Below are 21,907 nucleotides of genomic sequence, written 5' to 3' on the forward strand. Positions count from 1 at the left end.
CGCAGCAGCGCCTTAACTCCGCCCACCAGTCTACGAGGCCTCGGCAGCAGCGCCTTAACTCCGCCCACCAGTCTACGAGGCCTCGGCAGTGATAACCATCAGATAGGGGTTCATGGAAGACCTTATTGAACACAGACTACCTTGCTGGGGCTGCTGGGAAGAGGCCTGGCTTCCTCCTCCTCATGGGAGGCCAGTCACGCAGCGAGGGCTGCACACTGACACGCAGGGAACTACACTACCAGGAGACGGACAGACTAAATACCTCGGGAGAATGATGTCTGGATCTTTCTGTCTGTCTCTGGGCCTCTGTGGAGACCGAAATTAAATAAACATGTTCTCCATCCCTCCTTTCTTTTAATTTCCTCTTTTCCTCCCTTTCCTCCGTACCTCAAATTCCACTTTTCCTCTCTTCCTCCCTTCCTCCTTTCTTTTGTCCCTCTCTCCGACACTGCACAGTGAGGGTACCTAAGAGGAGGAGCAGAGGTAGGAGAGGGGGTCGAAGGGGGAGAAGGAGGAGAGGGGGGACAGGGAGGAGAAGGAGGAAAGTTCTGGGTCTGCTTCTACAACTTATCTGGCACACAAGAGCTCCAAGGATCCAGGTCTGCAAGCTTTTATTGATAGTTCAATAATAAATCTAATATGCACGGAATCCTTTATTTTAATAGAAGATTGCTGTCTTAATCTGTCATTTATTGCGGTAATCTAATTCAGTCTGCCTCAGCTTACCCTGTTTGCTTGAGAGCGTCGTGACCTCACGGTCTCCTCCAGACAGCTTTAGACAACGTGAGCTCACGTCTTAAACGCATCCCTCTCAACAACGCCGCTAGTGCACTGGGGCTGTTGAGTGAGTGTGGCTGGAGGGTGACCCATTAAACATCTCGACCTACTACAAAGCTTTATCACGGTTTTGCAGTTACTTTGCGTTTCACTCACAAATTCCCGGTAAAGTTATGTGTTTTCTGATAGTTTTATTCATCATGTTGACTGGTAGATTTGTAATAGTATTACTGTTGCTCTGTTAACAAAATGATGATGACGGGAACATTTAGAGCCATGATGCATGATGTTCGTAATAAACGCAAATTATACTCAATTGCATTCCCGCTCTTAATCTCGACGTCGCTCGGGGAAAGGAAAGTGAGGATGACGTCTGCAGGCTTGACATTGCTCGCGTTGGCTCTCAGATCGGCTCCTGGTCTCGCTCTGCTCTCAGTGTGCGATGATAAAGAGACAGCGCAGCCCCCCCCCCCCCCCCCCCCCCCCCCTGCCGCCCCCCCAAATATGATATCTTCACTTTCTCCGTTTCGCCCAAACAAGGATCCAACCCGTTTGAAACATAAATCTATCAGTTCTGAGGACGACATGCTCTGGGAGTCTTATGATCTAAGAACATTTTGGTCTATTTAGCCTATCTATTTACAGTTTATGGATGATGCAGTCAGGGTTCTTTTCCCGGACCATTCCCCCGCTGCTGCGAGGTGATGGGTGCCTGAAAGCAGCGCTAACTGCCAGAAACATGGCTGCTGCGAGGTGATGGGTGCCTGAAACCAGCGCTAACTGCCAGAAATATGGTTGGTGCTACAGCCTGGCTTCCTGCCACACTTGTAAACCATACTAATACTGAATACTGCAGTATTAATATACCTGTGTGTCCACAGGCCTTTGGTGATCAACTTAGAGAATAACAACAGCCTGGGATCTGGCATATTTGCTGTGGTAAGTGGAGCACCACTAAGAAAATAGTAGGCCTGAATTTCTTTGGTATTTGAGTGATATATCTTTACATCAATGGTAAATTGATTTTCAATGCCTCTAAACACGATTTCAATGGATATTGGGTATCATTATTACGTTTGGCCAAGCTGCTTCGTATAGGCAACATGCAGTGCCTTTGATACAATGAGCCACGCATTCCACAAGATCTCTACAGGTTTAAGTGATTTAGGTCATATAGGATAAGAATGATTATCATACCATCAGGCCTCTCACACAAGAAGCGTCATCAGCCTTTTTTCCAAGAACCCCTCCCTCCCTCCCTCCCTGTCTCCCTCCCTGTCTCCCTCCCTGTCTCCCTGTCTGTCTCCCTCCCTCCCTCCCTGTCTCCCTCCCTCCCTCCCTGTCTCCCTCCCTCCCTGTCTCCTTGTCTGTCTCCCTCCCTCCCTCCCTGTCTCCCTGTCTCCCTGTCTGTCTCTCCTTTCCTCTCTCGCTCTCTGTCTCCCCCTTCCCCCTCTCCCCCCCTCTCTCCCTAGTCCACCCTCTCTACATACACACGCATATAGTACATACACACGAAAGTGTTATAGGCCTTCCATATACAATTGTGTTGCACCCTCTCCTGGTTAATACATCCACGTGCAGCTGGTTCTGGAGAGAAGTTATCCCAGCGACATGAAGAGCACGGACATTGCATTGCTTTAGACCAGCCTTTGGAAAATCGTATTTCCTTAAAAGGGAAACTTATATTGCGTTACGTAAGATATTTATAAAGAATGATAAATGATGTAGGCCTATTTGGAATACAATTCCCATAATTGATTTAACATAATTTGTTACAGGTAGGCTACAGCGATTAGGTTTACTACATAGAAGACTAAGTGATTGCATAAATATCGATAGCAAATGCTTTTTAAACCTCCATTAAAAAAAGATAATAATAAATATCTAAATTTGTCGCTGCTTGGTGACGATCTTCCGGTTGTCTCGCAGGGTTGGCAACACGTGGATGGAGGGCCGAGAAGACGTTTGACTTGACATATTGAGAGTTTAACGCTTATTTCTGCCTTTTTTATTTGCCTTGGAGTCTATCAGCTAAAAACTCACCATGGTGAAGCCAGGGTTCAAGGGGAGAAGCACGATAAATCCCTCGTCGGCCAGCAGCAACCCTGGTGAGATACACAACATGCGCCACGTCTGGCTCAACCAGTCTGTTTACAGACTGAGTTAGCAAGCTAGAGCTAGCTTGCTACTTTACTGTCCAGAATTTCATGTTAAACCCTTCATTGTCCAAATTGAAAAAGTGCATGAACGGATATGCGATCTAACGGTGCTGTGCTGAAGTGATAACTAACTGACTCCAACTGTACTGCCAATTTGATAATCTGTCAAAGACAAGCATAGCCTACATCTTATTTCCTAATCGGACGTGGATCTGAGATCGAATTGTCTAGCCTGCAATTAAGGGTTAAAAATGTAATGCAGTAACACTTAGTGTTGTAACACAATGGTCTTGGTCGCTTGGCGTGGAGTGTGAGATTGATTAAACGGTATTATTAGTCAATGCCCCAGCCCTCCCCAGCGCGGAAATATTGGAGTGTGTTCCAAAACAACAACAAACTTGGGGCTAAGCGAACTCGAAACAACTAACTGGTTGTGCTAATAACGAAAAGTCTTGGCACAATGCTGTACTATGTCGCCCCCCACAATCCCCCCATATCCTAAACAAATCATAACAAGGCAAACAAGCTCACTGAGCTTGGCCGCCGGAGGGGGAGACGCTAGCAGGCCAGCTAAGACTTCTCCTGTCCAGCCTCTCGCCCCAGACCCGGTACCACCGTATTCATCATAATGTGTTCAAGTAGCCAAAGCTACTTACAATTGTTTTTTGAACCTGTGGCCTCTTGATCTGCTGTTAAATGCTCATACCACCGAGCTGTCCCATCTGAGCTATACCCAGGTTAAAGGGCTAGTTCACACCACAAAAAAAAAAGTAGTTTCCCACTTAGCTGATAGTGCTGTTCATCCATCTAGATAGTTTTGGTTTGAGTATCAATGTTTTTGAGCTATTGTCTGTAGGGATGTTTGCCTTCTCGGTAATACAATGGAACTAGGAGGCACTCTGCCTGTGGGTTTTTAAGTCCCTAATGCACAGTGCCCGTGATGCAGCCTGTGCTAAAGATGACCTTTAGAGAGAGCTGCAGTGCCCCTACCCAGCAGTGTATCCTGAGTGTGATGTCTGTCCCTTCTCCCCCAGACCGGCCCAAGGGTGCTGCTGGAAGCCACATGAGGGACCGTGCCACCGTCAAGCGTCTCAACATGTACCGGCAGAAACAACGATGGTAAGGGTGTGTTCACGGCAACGCGCCACGGCAACGCGCCACGGCACTCTGAAACATATCTGATCATAGCAGTGACCTACGTTTCATGGGTGGGATGTACGCAACTTTGAAACTTCAGAACTGTACCCCCACTTTTGTATTAAGACCATTTTCTTTAAAGGCCTCCTTAGTTATTGATCAAAGCTGTCCCCCCCACATCTGAAAACAATCCTACGTCCCTCCCTGCACCATAGTCTATTGAAGCCCTGGATATGGACGAGCACACAAACATTTTTTGTAAAAATTTAATTTCCATGGTGCATCTGCCTGTGCGTAACCTTGGGCTGATGTCATTTCCTTAGCAACGACCGAGGCCAGGTCGTGAAGCGGCTTCAGTACCAGTCCACCGTCGCCCCGGGAACGGTGGCCAGAGTGGAGCCCAACATCAAGTGGTTTGGTGAGTCTGTGTTACTTCAGGCTACTGCCCATACAACATATTAGTGGGAAATCATCAATCAGAGATTTGTAATGTTATGTGATTGAGTCAGATGCAATGATTGTGTGGCGAGGTTCAGTGATTGTGTGGCGAGATTAGGTGGTTGTGAGGTTAAGTGGTTGTGTGGTGAGATTAGGTGGTTGTGAGGTTAAGTGGTTGTGTGGTGAGGTTAGGTGGTTGCGTGGTGACATTAGGTGATTGTGTGGCGAGGTTAGGTGATTGTGTGGCGAGGTTAGGTGGTTGTGTGGCGAGGTTAGGTGGTTGTGTGGCGAGGTTAGGTGGTTGTGTGGCGAGGTTCATCTCGCCCTTCTCACTCTCCCCAATCAAACCCTCACTCTCATCTCCCTCTCTCCCCCTTCACCTTTCCCAGCTAACACCCGGGTGATCAAGCAGTCATCCCTGCAGAGGTTCCAGGACGAGATGGGAGTGGTGAAGAAGGACCCGTATCGTGTGGTGATGAAGCAGAGCAAGCTGCCAATGTCCCTGCTGCACGACCGAGTCAAGGCCCATGTGAGTCCCACAGACACCTGGTGCAGCATTAAACCTTGTCCCCCCTCCTGGTCCTCCTTCCCTCACCCCCCCCCGGTCCTCCTTCCCAACCCCCCCTCCCTGGTCTCCCCTCCCTGGTCCTCTTCCCCTGTCCAGCCCTCAACCAAACTATCAAGCAGACTGTATCAGTGTTGTTTTGCAATAGATCTGCAGTCAGCCAGCCCAGGATGCCTCCATCTGTCTGCCCCCCCACGCGACCTCCCGACCCCAGACTCTTAATGGCTCAAAAGAAACAAAATAACAGGACTAACTCCAAACTACACTTTAGGCCAGTTCTTCATGTTCTCCTTCAGAGTGTTTTCACTCTGATTCCTTTTTTTATAACCTGTCTTCTAAATCGTTCCATATGTGTGTAAGAGCTTTTAGGAGGCTCTGAGCTGTTGATGAATGGCTGCTGTAGCAAGAGGCCCCAGTCTCTGCATCCGGAGGAGATGTACTAGTGCTGCTGCTCTCCTGTATATTTAGAAACGATCCGAGGAAGTTGAGGAACACACATCGGCACATGGTTTTGGCCAAAGACTAAAGATCCCTGAGCACCATTTATACACATGGTCAAAGCTATTCCACCGTTATTGCTTCTGACAAGATTTGGTTTGCGTTTCCCCTGCTTTGTGTTGCAACGTGGCTGCTTCTTAGTTGCAAAGTAATCGGAGCCTCCGATCACCTCTTGGCTTGGCTAGCCCTGCTGATTGGCCTTCCTAGCAGCATATTTGAGGTTGCTGATTGGCCTTCCTAGCTGCATATTTGAGGTTGCTGATAGGCCTTCCTAGCAGTACGTTTGAGGTAGATTGTGCATTGTTAGCGTTTCTCTGATTACTAATGGAAGCTCTGGATGGTGGAGGGCATCCAGAGCTCCCACCAGTAAGCAGAGAAAAGCTACAGAGAAGGCTTGTCTTTTAGCCTGCCAGCTCACTTGCCTTTTAGCTCCACCAGCCTGCTAGCCTGCTAGCTCCACCAGCCTGCTAGCCTGCTAGCTCCACCAGCCTGTTAGCTCCACCAGCCTGCTAGCTCCACCAACCTGCTAGCTCCGCCAGCTTGCTAGCTCCACCAGCCTGCTAGCTCCACCAACCTGCTAGCTCCACCAGCCTGCTAGCTCCACCAGCCTGTTAGCTCCACCAGCCTGTTAGCTCCACCAACCTGCTAGCTCCACCAACCTGCTAGCTCCACCAACCTGCTAGCTCCACCAACCTGCTAGCTCCACCAGCCTGCTAGCTCCACCAGCCTGCTAGCTCCAACAACCTGCTAGCTCCACCAGCTTGCTAGCTCCACCAGCTTGCTAGCTCCACCAACCTGCTAGCTCCACCAGCTTGCTAGCTCCACCAGCCTGCTAGCTCCACCAACCTGCTAGCTCCACCAGCCTGTTAGCTCCACCAGCCTGCTAGCTCCACCAACCTGCTAGCTCCGCCAGCTTGCTAGCTCCACCAGCCTGCTAGCTCCACCAACCTGCTAGCTCCACCAGCCTGCTAGCTCCACCAGCCTGTTAGCTCCACCAACCTGCTAGCTCCACCAGCTTGCTAGCTCCACCAGCCTGCTAGCTCCACCAGCCTGCTAGCTCCACCAGCCTGCTAGCTCCACCAGCCTGCTAGCTCCAACAACCTGCTAGCTCCACCAGCCTGCTAGCTCCACCAGCCTGCTAGCTCCACCAACCTGCTAGCTCCACCAACCTGCTAGCTCCACCAGCCTGTTAGCTCCACCAGCCTGCTAGCTCCACCAGCCTGCTAGCTCCACCAGCCTGCTAGCTCCACCAACCTGCTAGCTCCGCCAGCTTGCTAGCTCCGCCAGCTTGCTAGCTCCACCAGCCTGCTAGCTCCAACAACCTGCTAGCTCCACCAACCTGCTAGCTCCACCAGCCTGCTAGCTCAACCAGCCTGTTAGCTCCACCAACCTGCTAGCTCAACCAGCTTGCTAGCTCCACCAGCCTGCTAGCTCCACCAGCCTGCTAGCTCCACCAGCCTGCTAGCTCCACCAGCCTGCTAGCTCCAACAACCTGCTAGCTCCACCAGCCTGCTAGCTCCACCAGCCTGCTAGCTCCACCAACCTGCTAGCTCCACCAGCCTGCTAGCTCCACCAGCCTGCTAGCTCCACCAACCTGCTAGCTCCACCAACCTGCTAGCTCCACCAGCCTGTTAGCTCCACCAGCCTGCTAGCTCCACCAGCCTGCTAGCTCCACCAACCTGCTAGCTCCGCCAGCTTGCTAGCTCCGCCAGCTTGCTAGCTCCACCAGCCTGCTAGCTCCAACAACCTGCTAGCTCCACCAACCTGCTAGCTCCACCAGCCTGCTAGCTCCACCAACCTGCTAGCTCAACCAACCTTCTAGCTCCACCAGCCTGCTAGCTCCACCAGCCTCCAGACAACTCAACAGGCGTAACTAACTTCCTCCATACCTCCCTCTCCTCCCCGGCCAGAACGCCAAGGTGCACATCCTGGACACGGAGGGCTTCGGGACCACCTTTGGGCCCAAGGCCCAGCGGAAGAGGCCCAGCCTGCTGGTGGGGGATGTGAAGGACCTGGCAGAGAAGGCCCAGGCCTCGGCCCAGACCTACAGTTCCGAAAACGACAGGGACCTGGTCATCGAGGACACAGGGGTCAGGTGAGCCACCAGAGAGACGCGCTCGCAAACACACACACACACACACACACACACACACACACACACACACACACACACACACTGTCCACACACATCTCTACCTCATAGCAGTGAAAGTGAGTGTGTGTGTGAGAGAGAGTGTAAATTTGACGAGTGTTGTCTGTGTCTTCAGGGACGAGGTTCGTGAGGAGATCTTCAAGAAGGGTCAGTCCAAGAGGATCTGGGGGGAGCTGTACAAGGTAAAGGATCTCTCCACCCCTCGCTGAGTCAGCATTGTTCACCAGTAGAGGAGCAGCTCCTTCACACTAAAATGTGTTCAGTTAGCAGGCGCGCTTATCCAAAGCCACCAACAAATAGTGCATGGAGAACGTACAGCAGATCAAGTAACGTGCAGAGTTCTAACAGTGTTTTGTAGGTCAGAGGTCAGAGCCAAGGAACAGTCTGTATGGCACAGTACTAAATAACACGGCACTGTACAACCACATCTTGGCTACCAGGCACGGTGCAGCCAGAACACGTCCTCAACATGGATGTTTCTTCATCCTCACCGGCTGGAGTTTGTGTGATGCAGGATGCTTCTTCCAGACCCATAACCAGGGTCTGTTAGTGCCTCCAACAGGGACATTTGAACTTTTGGAGTGAGGCAGTGGTTCATCGAAATAGTCGTGTGTGTGTGTTTCAGCCGAGGTGGGCCCCTCAGGTAGTTCACAGCTAGTTGTGGCTTTGCTCCAGGTGAGGTGGGCCCCTCAGGTAACTCACAGCTAGTTGTGGCTCTGCTCCAGGTAAGGTGGGCCCCTCAGGTAACTCACAGCTAGTTGTGGCTCTGCTCCAGGTGAGGTGGGCCCCTCAGGTAGCTCACAGCTAGTTGTGGCTCTGCTCCAGGTGAGGTGGGCCCCTCAGGTAGCTCACAGCTAGTTGTGGCTCTGCTCCAGGTGAGGTGGGCCCCTCAGGTAACTCACAGCTAGTTGTGGCTCTGCTCCAGGTGAGGTGGGCCCCTCAGGTAACTCACAGCTAGTTGTGGCTCTGCTCCAGGTAAGGTGGGCCCCTCAGGTAACTCACAGCTAGTTGTGGCTCTGCTCCAGGTAAGGTGGGCCCCTCAGGTAACTCACAGCTAGTTGTGGCTCTGCCCCAGACCTGGGTTCATGTTTCCTTCTTCCCTCTGCAGGTGATCGACTCCTCTGACGTGGTCATCCAGGTGCTGGACGCTCGCGACCCTCTAGGGACCCGTTCCCAGAGCATCGAGACCTACATCAAGAAGGAGAAGCATTGGAAGCATCTGATCTTCGTGCTCAACAAATGTGACCTCATCCCGGCCTGGGTCACAGTAAGAAACCTTACCCTTTAACCCCTGACCTTTGACACGAGCTGGTCAGCAACTTGGACACATCCACACTTTACTGTGACACCTGATGCAGTGTGATGTATTCATTTAGCAGACGCTAAATAGTAAAGCGACGCACCCGGGAGATTTGAACCTGGAACCTCTCGATCTGTAGTTAAACGATCTACCGTTCAATAATTAAACATTTGGACTGAAGATCAAGAGGTTGCAGGTTTGAATCCCCCCATATATTGCTTTGGGTGAAAGCATCTGCTAAAGAAACTGATGATGAGGATGGATGAATGAATGAATACTTCAGTAAGGTTGTGTAGTGTTTCAGCCGTACTGTGTGTGTCTCAGCTGTACTGTGTGTGTTTCAGCTGTACTGTGTGTGTTTCAGCTGTACTGTGTGTGTTTCAGCTGTACTGTGTGTGTCTCAGCTGTACTGTGTGTGTCTCAGCTGTACTGTGTGTGTCTCAGCTGTACTGTGTGTGTTTCAGCTGTACTGTGTGTGTTTCAGCTGTACTGTGTGTGTTTCAGCTGTACTGTGTGTGTTTCAGCTGTACTGTGTGTGTCTCAGCTGTACTGTGTGTGTCTCAGCTGTACTGTGTGTGTGATTGCAGAAGCGCTGGGTAGCTGTGCTGTCCCAGGAGTATCCCACTCTGGCGTTCCATGCCAGCCTCACCAACTCCTTCGGCAAGGGCTCCCTGATCCAGCTGCTCCGGCAGTTTGGAAAGGTAGGCCCCGCCCCCTTAACCTATCTACCTGTTGAACCGTTTACCCTGCTGTCAGGGAAAGTGCAGTGGCAGCGTTCATGTGGCACCCTGCTGCCAGCATCCTGGCTTGGCAGAGGGGGGCCGCGTGTCTGAGGAGCATTTCTAGGGGTCGTAAACCAGGGCTTTGGAAGTTCCAAAGAGGATAGCTCTTGGTAACATAAATCTAGTTCATGGTACTCTGAAAACATCTCGTTGTGGGTCTGTGTGAGCCTTTAAATTCAACTATTCAAAGTGCTTGCTGGAGGGTTAAGCGTTCCAGCTGTTCTACACTCTGCCCTCGTAAAATGACTTGGATTGGCCACTGCTCACAGAAAGGCCTAGAAGAGATAACCAGATTAGATGTCTGTCAGACTCAAGATCCATTGGAACAAACAGGATGGATAAGAACATATTCATAATTCCAGTTATGAGTGCCTCCATGTGTACTTTGATGCTGTTGCTCCCCAGAGGAAACACAGGTTTTTATTTTTAGATGTCATCCGTTTATGTATTTTGGAGGAGATGCTAAGGTCCTGAGTAATGTTTAGTTCACCTTGTGCTAGTAACAATATTGGAGTTCTGGTTTCCCCTGCGGTAAACAGCCTCAGTGTTGTTCAGGAGGCAGTGGTGCCAAAAAAAGAATCTCACAGGACGACGCTATTGGCTCTCTGAGAAAGTTCCTAGCTCTTAGACTTTTAGCTCTGAAATAGCAGCTAAAAGTCGCTAGATTACATTCTGACGTCATGTATTGCGTAGATACTTCTCATTTGTATATGTGTAACAGCCTACTTCTATAAACATTGAGAGTGCTACAACACTTAAGAAAGGCAAATGTTACATAACTCACAAATCAGGCAATTATTTTACTGCTGCTTAACAACAAATACGATATCAAAGTACCAAATAAGTCAGATTTGTTTCAAGAATATTTTTTTTCGCTTAAAAAGGTGAAAAGTGGCTAAATGTAGCGACACTGAGGAAGCAGGTGTCTGATAGCGTTACTTTCTTCAGTAACAGTTGGTATCTTGTTGTCAATTTTTCATATTTTATAATTATACATTTTAGTACAGTACTTATTTTATCTTTTTCTGTATTTCTACTTACTCTGTTTATTGTTATGCACCAACCTACCAAAGCAAATTCCTTGTGTGTGTAACCTTACTTGGTAATAACCTGTTGTGGTTGTGGTTCAGCTGCACACAGACAAGAAGCAGATCAGTGTGGGTTTCATCGGGTATCCCAACGTGGGGAAGAGCTCCGTCATCAACACGTTGCGCTCCAAGAAGGTCTGCAACGTGGCCCCGCTCGCTGGGGAAACCAAGGTAACCACCCACACCGCCCCTCCCAGCAGGGGGCCCCAGTGGCCTCCAGGGGGCCTTAGTTGCTTGCAGGGGGCCCCAGTTTCCTGCAGGGGGCCCCAGTTTCCTGCAGGGGGCCCCAGTTGCCTGCAGGGGGCCCCAGTTTCCTGCAGGGGGCCCCAGTTGCCTGCAGGGGGCCCCAGTTGCCTGCAGGGGGCCCCAGTTGCCTGCAGGGGGCCCCAGTTACCTGCACAACCACGCTTTTCTTTGTCGCCCGTTCTGCGACATGTGGTATGGGCGTGTGGCCAGCGTGCGTTAGTCCTTCAGACCCTGGTGGCAGGAGAAGGGCTGCTTGCTGTCTTGCAACCAAACAAGGTTCTGAGGGGAAGAAGTGTGTGTGTTTATTTGTGCATATGTGTGTACACATGCATACGTGTGTGTGTGTGCATATGCATGTTTGTGTGTGCATGCATATGCGTGTGTGTGCATGTGTGTGTGTTAATCTGTGTATAGTACAGTGTGAACCTACCTCCTTGTCCTGAGTACAGGAATGTGAGTAACGTCTTCCAGGGGCGAGGAAGGGGGAACGTGATTACCGCTCTGACCCTGATTCAAAACAGTCCTCCGTTAGGTTAGCTTCCCTCTGAAACATTCCAGAAGTTCATGTTGGATTCGATTTCACTTCCCTGGTTCATAATTTCTGGCTTATCTCACCAAATCACAAGATACGCTTAGTTTGACTGATTTCATGTGTGAAACGCGTACAGAAAAAGCTCAACGAATGCTCTAACTTCAAAACAATAAGAAATCATGTTGAAGCTTGATGACTAAAGACATCAGCATGCCTTAGAAATAGGGTTTGTGTTCGTTGTTAGGTTTAAAAGCTGTTTCAAGCTGGTCACTTCAGTAAAATGTCGCTCAAGAAAAAATTAACTATTAAACAGTTGCACTATAATAATGTATTAATTTAGCTTTTATCCAGAGAAAAATACAGGGCAAGATATGACCCTGCAACCTTGATCTGCCATCAAATGCTACTTCTGAGCTTTATCCAGAACCATGTTAAAGGTCAAGAATCAGTGATTAGAAATGGACAGCTGTTCTCCACTGTCTGACCTGTGTGTCTGACCTGGCTGTCTGTCTGACCTGTCTGTCTGTCTGACCTGGCTGTCTGTCTGACCTGGCGGTCTGACCTGTGTGTCTGACCTGGCTGTCTGTCTGACCTGGCTGTCTGTCTGACCTGGCTGTGTGTCTGACCTGGCTGTCTGTCTGACCTGGCTGTCTGTCTGACCTGGCTGTCTGTCTGACCTGGCTGTCTGTCTGACCTGTGTGTCTGACCTGGCTGTCTATCTGACCTGGCTGTCTGTCTGACCTGGCTGTCTGTCTGACCTGTCTGTCTCCTCAGGTGTGGCAGTACATCACGCTGATGCGCCGTATCTTCCTGATCGACTGCCCTGGTGTGGTGTACCCCTCCGAGGACAGCGAGAGTGACATCGTGCTGAAGGGAGTGGTGAGTCCACCCCTCTACAGCACAGCTCCTGCTTCCTGTTCATCTGCTCTGCCCACATGAATCCTCTTGTGTATATATATATAGACCAGACATGAATGCCCTTGTGTGTCTCTGAAGGTCCAAGTGGAGAAGATCAAGAACCCGGAGGAGCACATAGCAGCAGTGCTGGAGCGGGCCAAGCCAGAGTACATCCAGAAGACCTACCGCATCCCTTCCTGGACGTCTGCTGAGGACTTCCTGGAGAAGATGGCCTTCCGAACGGGGAAACTGCTCAAGGTCAGGTCCTTCCCTCCCTCCCTCCCTCCCTCCCTCCCTCCCTCCCTCCCTCCCTCCCTCCCTCCCTCCCTCCCTCCCTCCCTCCCTCCCTCCCTCCCTCTCTCTCTCTCTCTCTCTCTCTCTCTCTCTCTCTCTCTCTCTCTCTCTCTCTCTCTCTCTCTCCCACCCTTCCTCCTCCACCCCTCCCACCTGCAACCTCTTGATCAGTTAGATGTTGTAAGCGGTGTATGTGGTGTGTGTTCCAGGGAGGGGAGCCAGACCTGCCCACCGTGTCTAAGATGGTGCTGAATGACTGGCAGAGGGGACGCATCCCTTTCTTCGTGAAGCCTCCTGGACCAGAGGGTGAACCTCAGGTAGGACCTACTGGGACAGGACCCCTGAACACACACACACACAGGACCCCTGAACACACACACACACACACACACAGGACCCCTGAACACACACACAGGACCCCTGAACACACACACAGGACCCCTGAACACACACAGGTCCCCTGAACACACACACACACACACAGGACCCCTGAACACACACACACAGGACCCCTGAACACACACACACGCAGGACCCCTGAACACACACTAAGACAAAGAAACACACACACAGGTCCCCTGAACACACACACACACACAGGACCCCTGAACACACACACACAGGACCCCTGAACACACACACACGCAGGACCCCTGAACACACACTAAGACAAAGAAACACACACACAGGTCCCCTGAACACACACACACACACACACACAGGACCCCTGAACACACACACACAGGTCCCCTGAACACACACACACACACAGGACCCCTGAACACACACACACGCAGGACCCCTGAACACACACTAAGACAAAGAAACACACACACATACTGAAACAGAAACACCCATACTGCTGAAACACACACACTCTCTCTAGTATCTACTGAGTCCTGACTCCGTCTTGCTGTTTCGGTTCCAGGTGAAGGAGCTGCCTCTGAAGGCGACCTCGAGCGCGGAGGAGGTGAAGGAGGAGGAGGAGGTGAAGGAGGAGGAGGTGAAGGAGGAGGAGATGCAGGAGATGGAGCAGGTTGGTGCGGTGGCCACGTCCTCAGCGCAGCAGGTCCAGCAGCAGCGTCAGAGACGCAAGCAGGAGCAGCTCCACAAGATCCTGTCCTCCGTGCGGCAGAACTTTGGCAAAATCCACGTGGTGCCCGAGTTCAACGAGGAAGACCTGGTTCCCGTGGAGACGGACAACCTCGACCTGGCTGACTTCTCAGGCTCCGAGGAGGAGGAGGAGGAGAGGGAGGAAGAGGAGAGGGAGGAAGAGGAGGGGAACGTGGAGGATGCAGGGCTGGTGCCTGGAGAAGGGGATGCAGAAACGTCCACCAGTGTCCCCGGCCAGCAGCCTGCCAAGGCAGACAAGAGTTCACGGCAGGTGATCCGAGAGCTGGACGACAAGATCGCCAAGTACAAGCAGTTCCTGGATCGGGCCAAGACCAAGCGCTTCTCAGGCATCAGGTCCGCTCTTCTTCTAGTCTGCTGTTTCGGGTCCTCGTTCACTCACTAATAAGCCCAGATCATTCACACCCCCTCTCAGGGGCTTAGTCAGAAAGAGCGAGAAAGGAATAGAGACAGATAATTGGTTCAACTGAGGCTAAACAGATCTGGTGTCTCCAGCTGTTCACACTTAGGATGCAGTCATTTCATTTAGCAGACTCTGTGACATAGGGGTATTAAACCTTCGCCCTGTTGATCAGCAGTCAAACACTAGAACCACTGAGCCATACCCGATCTGTGATCAGCCGGCATTTCCATCGCCGTTGACGTCAGCTTCTGCCCTGGCTAACTTGGCCAAATGAGCCGTTTGTGTTGGCCAGGTAGTTTCCGTGCTTGTGACAGGTGTGCTGCCGTGTTTTGTTTCCCTCTGGGCAGGGTGTCCAAGGAGTTCTCTGACTCAGTGCTCACTGACATGAAAGCAAAGCAGGAGGCCACGGCTCAAGCCCAGCTGAAAGGTAACCCATCTCCGTGTCTCGTCAGCTCTCACTGGCCTGTAATGTGTGGACATGCGCTAGCTTGAGCTTGGAAGTCTCCCGACACAGGGCAGCTTCCTGCCGGGCCCTCTTGAAAGCATTTCTTACAAGATGGGATTACACTGTACTGCAGACAAGTCTTTAAAAGCTCACTATCAAGTTGTCACCCAGCCCTAACATTCAGCACGTCTTGTGTTCCTCAAGCTGCGATCCAGAGGAGCAAGAAGAGGAAAGCGGAGGAGGAGGAGGAGCAGAAACGGCCCTCTCAGCCCACCAAGCTAACGTCCAAGCAGGTACAGTCCCCCCCCCTCCCCGCCACCCCCCCTCCAGGTTTCAGATGACAGATGATGCTCCCGTCTGTCTGTCACACAGCTGGCAGGAAGGACATGTTCTGAGATTCCTCAGCCCCAGATCTGAACCATTTGTCTTCTCCCCCCTTCCTCCCTCCCTCCCCCCCTCACAGAGGAGAGCGATGGAGCGTGCGAAGAAGGCAAAGAAGGTGGGGGCGCGATATTACGAAACGCACAACGTCAAGAACAAGAACAAGAACAGAAAGCTGCCGGCGGCGGCCACAGAGGGCAAGAAGGCCAAGAGATCAAAGCGCTAGCCCGGAGCCCCGTCCCACTCGGACAGTTGTAATCCATCCTGATTTCTAACGGCCCCACCAAGTCCAAGGTCTTGTCTTTTCGACAAAGTAATGGGGTGCTGACAGACAGGGACGTGAAGTCAGATTGAGGAATTTCTCATCTGACCTGCGTGTTCTTCCTGGTAGTGATGGAGATCACCTCTCTGTTCTCTCCCTCTCCTTCAGCTGCTACGGGGGTTGAGTTTGCTACCCAAAGGCTCCACTTCTTTTCATTTGCCGAGTGCACATGTAATGCATCTTGAAATTCAAGAGTCAGAAAATGTGTATTTATTTCCACTGTACATGTTGTGCCTTTTATAAGATGGCTCAATAAAATGGACTTTAATAACATCAATGCATTCTGGGTTATTTGTTCCTAGTTGTGCTCTTTGGGGAAGAGAATGTAATGGAGACGAGACTGTAATGACATAATGCTGTATTAAAACACAGGTCCTGGGATGATGATGTCACTTCTTGGGAGCAATGATCCCCTCCAGCTGAGCCTGTGAACACGGAGGATGAACCAGTTAGCCTTTCAGAGGAACAACAACATGTGAACACGGAGGATGAACCAGTTAGCCTTTCAGAGGAACAACAACATGTGAACACGGAGGATGAACCAGTTAGCCTTTCAGAGGAACAACAACATGTGAACACGGAGGATGAACCAGTTAGCCTTTCAGAGGAACAACAACATGTGAACACGGAGGATGAACCAGTTAGCCTTTCAGAGGAACAACATGTGAACACGGAGGATGAACCAGTTAGCCTTTCAGAGGAACAACAACATCTGAACACTTGGAAAGGAATTCAGTCCCTTTCATTCTCAGACAGCTGTTTTGTGTACACTTGGGGCAGACATTACAAGGTTTTATGTGTGTTAAGTTCTTTTTCATTTGTCTGGACGTGCTGGTAGGGGGGAGATCCAAGCTCCTGGGGTTGTGGAGCGTCTGACCTTGAGCTGCTGGTTGGTGCGTTTCAGGAACTGGATTTCCTCAGTGTGTTTCTTCTCCTCCACCTGTCGCCTCTCCTTCTCTCTCTTCTCGATGGCGTCACACTTGTCCTTCTGCTCGTTCACCTGCCTCTCCAGGTCCCGCTTCTCATCCTCCAAGTCTGAAATCTACGAGGAGGAGAGAGATGCGTCGAGACAAACTTACCGAGGCTGCAACGCAAACTGTTAAGAGCTGGAAGATGGCGCCCTCTGGGGGTTATTGACTAGTACTACACCCCTAATTTGATTCGTTTTTGAATACCCTCGTCGGTTTCCCGGGAACTCACCCTTTTCTCCATGTCAGACTTGCCCTGCTCTGCCTGCAGGGCCTTCCTCATCCCGAAGGCCACGCTGCTCTCGTACAGAGTCTGGTAGGCAGCGATGGTCATCCTGATCTCATCTCTCACCCTCAGCAGCAGCAGGCCTCTCTCAGCACAGTTTATGGTCACCTGTCTGATCAACTCATCTGAACACGGCAAACAATAGGATCTGATTAACAGTTGCAGCCGTTGTCTCAATGATCAGACCATGTTCTTACCCAGGGGCGTAGGTTCGTTTTCAAATTGTGGGTGGAACAACTTTTTTCATAACTGAGGATGCGCCTGTTTAATATACTTAACAATTCTGTCTCCCCCTACTTTTTATTTCCAGACCCCCACATATGATGAGTCCTACTCCCCTGTCCTTACCAAAGCACTGGGAGTACAGTTCCCTGCGGACGGGACAGATGCCGGTCTCCCTGGCCTGTCTCTGCTGCAGCTTGAGGTCCAGCTGCTCCTGCAGGTGCACCACGTCCATGCGGGTGCAAGGTGTGCTGGACACCTGCTGCACCCACAGCTGGTTAGTCTCCATCCATTCTCTGTCAGGGAGGAAGTGGGTTTTAACTTAGTTTTTCACTATTGCTAAAACACTAAACCTCATTCTCTGAATCAAATGTTAAGTGGCCTAAACCCGTTTGTCGAATCAGACACACTTTTTGCCAAACTCTGAACACATTCTCATTCACCTAACACATTTTGCTCTGTGATGCACTTGTGCTGCAAAATGGTAAACACAGGCACAGACAGTAAACACAACTACAACACAGTTGTCATCTGTAAAACACAATGACTCAAAATTGTTCACATTTGGTTCTAATGGTGGTTTGGGACAATGTCAGCTTTCACTGTACGTGAACAGTTCAACATAAACCAGCAATTTTTACTGTAAATGTTTGCCTTCCACCATACAGCCCTTTTCTCAACCCAATTGAAGAGTTTTTCTCTGTGTGGCGGTTGAAGGTCTATGACTGAAACCCATATCCTCTAGCAAGGTAAATCTCCTACATGCAATGGAATTGGCCTGTGGTGACATAGGTTTGGAGTGTTTTCAAGGCTGGATCCAGCACACCAGAGGGCATTCAACACGTTTTTTAGTTGTTCTGTGCACCTGACAAATAAAAGACTTGAACTTGAACTACATGCCCTGGATGCTGTGCTCTCCATTTTTTGGTGTTGTGTCTAATGATTCCATAGTGTTTATATATTGATTTGCTGTGTTTATGATCTGAAAGCATTGTTTGATTTTGAGGTCAAATTTTGAGTTTGAAGATTTGGTTTTGTTTCAGTTTTGAGAAAATGGGTGACTGTTTGAAGAAATGTGTTTTAACAATAAATAACCGTTAAATGCACAGAGAATGTTACACAGACGGTACCTGGGAGGAAGAATAGCATTGAGTATCTCCTCCGTTTGCTGCTTGTTGCCGTCCGCGGATGGGGTTTTTGGTTTGGGTGGAGCTGGAACAGGGCCTGTTTGAGGAGGTTGCTGGGGGCTCACTTTCAATGGTCGTGCCTGAATTTTGAATGCGTACATTAGACTTGTGAGAACATTCAAACTTTTGTTACCAAGCTATGGTTGAAATAAATATAAAGTAGTTGTTCAGCAAGCTAGCAGTTAGTACAGTTGGCTCTTGCGCAGTCATCACTTGGAAGAATTCTAAGCAAAAGATAAAAAGGCTACTGTAACCTACCTTTGGATACTTCTTTTCTGTATTTTTGCTCACTAAAACTGGGTTATCATATTTCAGCAGCGAATCGGCCGGGGGAATCATATTGTAATACGCACCACCGCTACTTTTACAACTTAATTTAGTGCCACTAGTGTTAAAAGTTGCGAGAAATGTTTGTGAGGCGTGAATGAAGTCTCAACTCATTGTTTACTGTTACTATGGGAACGTAATGCCCATGCCCTTCCTGATGGATGGTACCTGCTAAAAGTTGTTTTACATTTAGTCATTTTTACTCTAAACAGTAAAATTAATAAACAATTTTTCTTTACTCAACCAATTTCATGATCATTAAACTTGTGGGTACCGGTTCAATAATGAAAGGTTAGGATCCAATATTGTAGCGGAACTATAGTTATGGAGTTCATGCGACATTCTTTTCAACAAGCGTACAGGAAGTGCAACACATCCATTGCACAACAACAGAACTTTCAACGCTTTTGAATTTGAGTTTTTCCCCCATCTATATGTTTGTTTTGAGCTACATTTACTGAGTCAACAATATATACATTTCCTGATGGACAAGGAGAGACGGCATAGACGGGTAGAATCCCCGGTGCGCGAGTCAAAAGTAAAAATCAAACAAGAAAAAGTCAGTCCTCCTAGGCCACACCGATCACGCCGCTCCAGGTCCGGATCCAACGACCGTAGCTCCAGTCCGCCGCCGCAGAGGAGACGAACTAGCAGGTATTCAACACTGTAGCCAGCTAACTGTATGTCTTAGGTAGCTACATATATAAACGTATTAGTCGTCAATTCAGGACCAAGTCGCTCACTAAAGATGGCTAGGCTAGTAGAGCTAGCTATATTCTTCCTGATTAGTAGCTAGCCATTACGCGTTAGCATAAGCGTTAGCTCCTGGAACCAGAACGTTATCTACCACATTCGTTGTGATCTGCTGTAACAGGTACGTGAGAGTGATGCCAATTTTGAATTAAGATCTTGACAATTTGGTTCTAATTGGCCAGTTTATTATTGTTATCCTCATGCTTAGGTCGCCGGCCCGGACAGGGGACCGCTCGCCAGGTTCAAGGGAAAGGGCTTCGGGGAGACGAAACAGCAGATCACCCAGAAATAAGAGGAGCGGAAGCCCTCCCCGCGGAGGTGATAACTCCAAGATCAAGCGGGTAATTCTGACCCATTACATGCAGTTTGGATATGACGGAATGTATTTATTTATTTTTTAAATCAGTTGATGAGTAGTATTCACACTGGTCATTCTACTAGCAACCCAACTTATAAAAAGTTAGCCTACTCCCCAGTGCTATGTCACATTACAGTCGGAGCTTATCTAGCCTTCTGGCCCCACGTTCCGTCTCCACAGGAACGAGAGGAGCACCGAGGCGCTGACGATCGCAGGAGACGCGAGCGCAACGAGCCTCCTCTGGAGCGGAGGAGCCGGTGGGAGACGGACTCCCGATCCCAGGAGAGGGAGCGGCCGAGGGAGCGGGGAGGAGAGAGACCCCGGGAGAGAGACGAGCAGGCATTCCAGCACCAGCAGGCAGATCGACAGCAGCATGACGACAGACGCAGAGAGAACCGGCAGAGGTTTGAGGAGGGCGGGGAGGAGCAAGCCTTCGGTCAACCCCAGGAGAGGGAGGGCAGCGCCTCCCCCCCCGTGGACAAGGAAAAGCCCAACTTTGGACTGTCTGGGGCCCTGACGGAAGATACCAACACCTTCAGAGGGGTGGTGATCAAGTACAACGAGCCCCCAGAGGCTCGCATCCCCAAGCGCCGGTGGAGACTGTACCCCTTCAAGAACGACGAGCCTCTCCCAGTGATGTACATCCACAGGCAGAGTGCCTACCTGCTGGGCAGGCAGAGGAAGATTGCCGACATCCCCATCGACCACCCCTCCTGCTCCAAGCAGCACGCTGTCTTTCAGTACAGGTGAGAACAGGCCTCCTCTTTCCACTTGGTCCCTTCTTGAACCTCTCTGGAGGTTTGACACAAGCTTAGACATTAGATTTTCAGTTTGTTGGTGTTGCTTTCTGGGTAATGTAGTTCTAGTCTGTTTTGGTGAGGCTGTTTTCTTGGTACTTTAGTTCTGGTGCCTTGTTAATTTAATTGGTTCCTTGATTAATAAAGTTATTTTGGTACAGTGCTTGCTTGATAATGTGTTGTAATGTTGCCTTCGGTGTAATGTAGTTAGTTCTGATGTGCTGTTGTAATGTTGCCGTGTCTGTTGTGGTTCCAAGTGTTTTTATTTTTAGGTTGCATTCTGGGTAATGTAGTTCTGTTGCCTTGTCTGAAGGTTGCCCTCTGGGTAACAATGTTCTGGTGGCTCGTTTTAAGGTTGCTTTTTGGGTGAGGTCATTCTGCTGTGTTGTAGTGTTGCCTTCTTAGTAACGTAGTTCCCCGCGCCCACAGGCTGGTGGAGTTCACGCGCTCGGACGGCACCTCGGGCCGGAGGGTGAAGCCCTACATCATCGACCTGGGCTCCGGCAACGGCACCTACCTGAACAACCAGCGCATTGAGGCCCAGCGCTACTACGAGCTCAAGGAGAAGGACGTGCTCAAGTTCGGCTTCAGCAGCCGCGAGTACGTCATCCTGCACGAGACCTCGGACACGGCCGAGGTGGACGCCAAGCAGGAGGAGGAGGAGGATGACGGGCTGGACGAGTGACCCCGCCCTCCAGGAGGCATTCTGGGTAGAGGGGGTTGTCCCTCTGTAGCCTGCCTCCCAAACCAGGAGTGGATCAACGACCTGAACTGACGCTGTTTTTTGGGGGTTAGGCACCGTTCAGGGTGAACGGGACTAACCAGAAGTTGTAAGGTCTGTTTGCATTGTATAGTGTACTGTTGTAAAACACACTGCATTTACCTGCCATTGGCCTAGAGGTCTGAAGGTAGAGACTCCTTATTCTCAGGTCGATAGACAAGGACAGTAGGATGGTCACATGTCTACAATCTCTGACAGTGCTCATGTAACGGCCAACTAAGTGCTTCATGCCCATGGGAATTACTTTACAAAAAGATCTATTTTTGGATTAGAACATTGGATACAAAGAATAATTGCTGGAGACTAGCCTATTTATGTCCGGAATTTAACTGTAACTGCACAGGATGCACTGAATGTGAACTATGGATTCATTTGTGTGTTTGTGCAGAATAATTGCAACTTTCAAGAGTTATGTCACTGCCTTTGTTTTGTGCATTTGTGCTAGCTGTGCGGAGTGCCGTGTAAAGTCCTCACGCGCAGTGTACCGCATTGCACAAGTATTCCAAACAAGATTCTTTTTTTCCAGCTTTTGTTTCGTCCTCACATCCATATTCATAGTTCTGTTGAGATGTTTTGTATTGTAAATAAAGTCTGAAAAATACATGTGTTGTTTTTTTCTTCTGTACTGCGATTCCTGTGCCGATTTATTCAAGGTTTCGATGAGGTCATAGCAAGTTCTTC

At 49.9% G+C, this 21,907-nt stretch overlaps 3 protein-coding genes across 4 annotated transcripts; 2 read left to right on the forward strand and 1 right to left on the reverse strand.

Moving 5' to 3' along the window:
- The first annotated feature begins 2,686 nt into the window (after positions 1-2,686).
- gnl2 (guanine nucleotide binding protein-like 2 (nucleolar)) lies at positions 2,687-15,820 on the forward strand. Its single transcript, XM_047026603.1, has 16 exons — positions 2,687-2,885; positions 3,971-4,055; positions 4,397-4,491; positions 4,901-5,040; positions 7,485-7,669; positions 7,842-7,908; positions 8,835-8,993; positions 9,614-9,727; positions 10,939-11,067; positions 12,449-12,553; positions 12,671-12,829; positions 13,075-13,182; positions 13,794-14,332; positions 14,747-14,826; positions 15,049-15,137; positions 15,308-15,820. Exons 1-16 carry the CDS (start codon positions 2,822-2,824, stop codon positions 15,449-15,451), a joined length of 2,262 nt encoding a protein of 753 aa, XP_046882559.1. The 5' UTR covers positions 2,687-2,821; the 3' UTR covers positions 15,452-15,820.
- Positions 15,821-15,885: 65 nt separating this feature from the next.
- dnali1 (dynein, axonemal, light intermediate chain 1) lies at positions 15,886-18,761 on the reverse strand. Of its 2 annotated transcripts, XM_047026680.1 has the most exons (6): positions 18,469-18,761; positions 18,154-18,290; positions 17,150-17,319; positions 16,748-16,926; positions 16,425-16,589; positions 15,886-15,972 (listed from the first exon to the last, which is right to left on the reverse strand). In XM_047026680.1, exons 1-6 carry the CDS (start codon positions 18,547-18,549, stop codon positions 15,937-15,939), a joined length of 768 nt encoding a protein of 255 aa, XP_046882636.1. In that variant the 5' UTR covers positions 18,550-18,761; the 3' UTR covers positions 15,886-15,936. The 2 variants fall into 2 exon arrangements, with proteins under 2 accessions (XP_046882636.1, XP_046882635.1); XM_047026679.1 differs by lacking the exon at positions 15,886-15,972 and having other exon boundaries at positions 15,981-16,589.
- Positions 18,762-18,912: 151 nt separating this feature from the next.
- snip1 (Smad nuclear interacting protein) lies at positions 18,913-21,827 on the forward strand. The gene is made up of 4 exons (XM_047026660.1): positions 18,913-19,191; positions 19,499-19,631; positions 19,829-20,394; positions 20,875-21,827. The coding sequence occupies exons 1-4, from the start codon at positions 19,022-19,024 to the stop codon at positions 21,128-21,130; spliced, it is 1,125 nt and encodes a 374-aa protein (XP_046882616.1). The 5' UTR covers positions 18,913-19,021; the 3' UTR covers positions 21,131-21,827.
- Positions 21,828-21,907: the final 80 nt, after the last annotated feature.

Source organism: Hypomesus transpacificus, chromosome 2, assembly GCF_021917145.1.
Source record: "Hypomesus transpacificus isolate Combined female chromosome 2, fHypTra1, whole genome shotgun sequence".
Classification (NCBI taxonomy): Eukaryota; Metazoa; Chordata; class Actinopteri; order Osmeriformes; family Osmeridae; genus Hypomesus; species Hypomesus transpacificus.

Bases quoted from the DNA above. Each gene is read 5' to 3' on its own strand.
- dnali1 (XM_047026679.1), bottom strand. From the start codon at position 18,549: ATGATTCCCCCGGCCGATTCGCTGCTGAAATATGATAACCCAGTTTTA. The intron at 18,291-18,468 runs GTAGGTTACAGT...TTCAAAATTCAG, and splicing joins CAGAAAAGAAGTATCCAAAG to GCACGACCATTGAAAGTGAG. The intron at 17,320-18,153 runs GTACCGTCTGTG...CCTCCCTGACAG, and splicing joins AATGCTATTCTTCCTCCCAG to AGAATGGATGGAGACTAACC.
- gnl2 (XM_047026603.1), top strand. From the start codon at position 2,822: ATGGTGAAGCCAGGGTTCAAGGGGAGAAGCACGATAAATCCCTCGTCG. The intron at 7,670-7,841 runs GTGAGCCACCAG...CTGTGTCTTCAG, and splicing joins ATCGAGGACACAGGGGTCAG to GGACGAGGTTCGTGAGGAGA. The intron at 7,909-8,834 runs GTAAAGGATCTC...TTCCCTCTGCAG, and splicing joins TCTGGGGGGAGCTGTACAAG to GTGATCGACTCCTCTGACGT.
- snip1 (XM_047026660.1), top strand. From the start codon at position 19,022: ATGGACAAGGAGAGACGGCATAGACGGGTAGAATCCCCGGTGCGCGAG. The intron at 19,192-19,498 runs GTATTCAACACT...CCTCATGCTTAG, and splicing joins CAGAGGAGACGAACTAGCAG to GTCGCCGGCCCGGACAGGGG. The intron at 19,632-19,828 runs GTAATTCTGACC...CCGTCTCCACAG, and splicing joins ATAACTCCAAGATCAAGCGG to GAACGAGAGGAGCACCGAGG.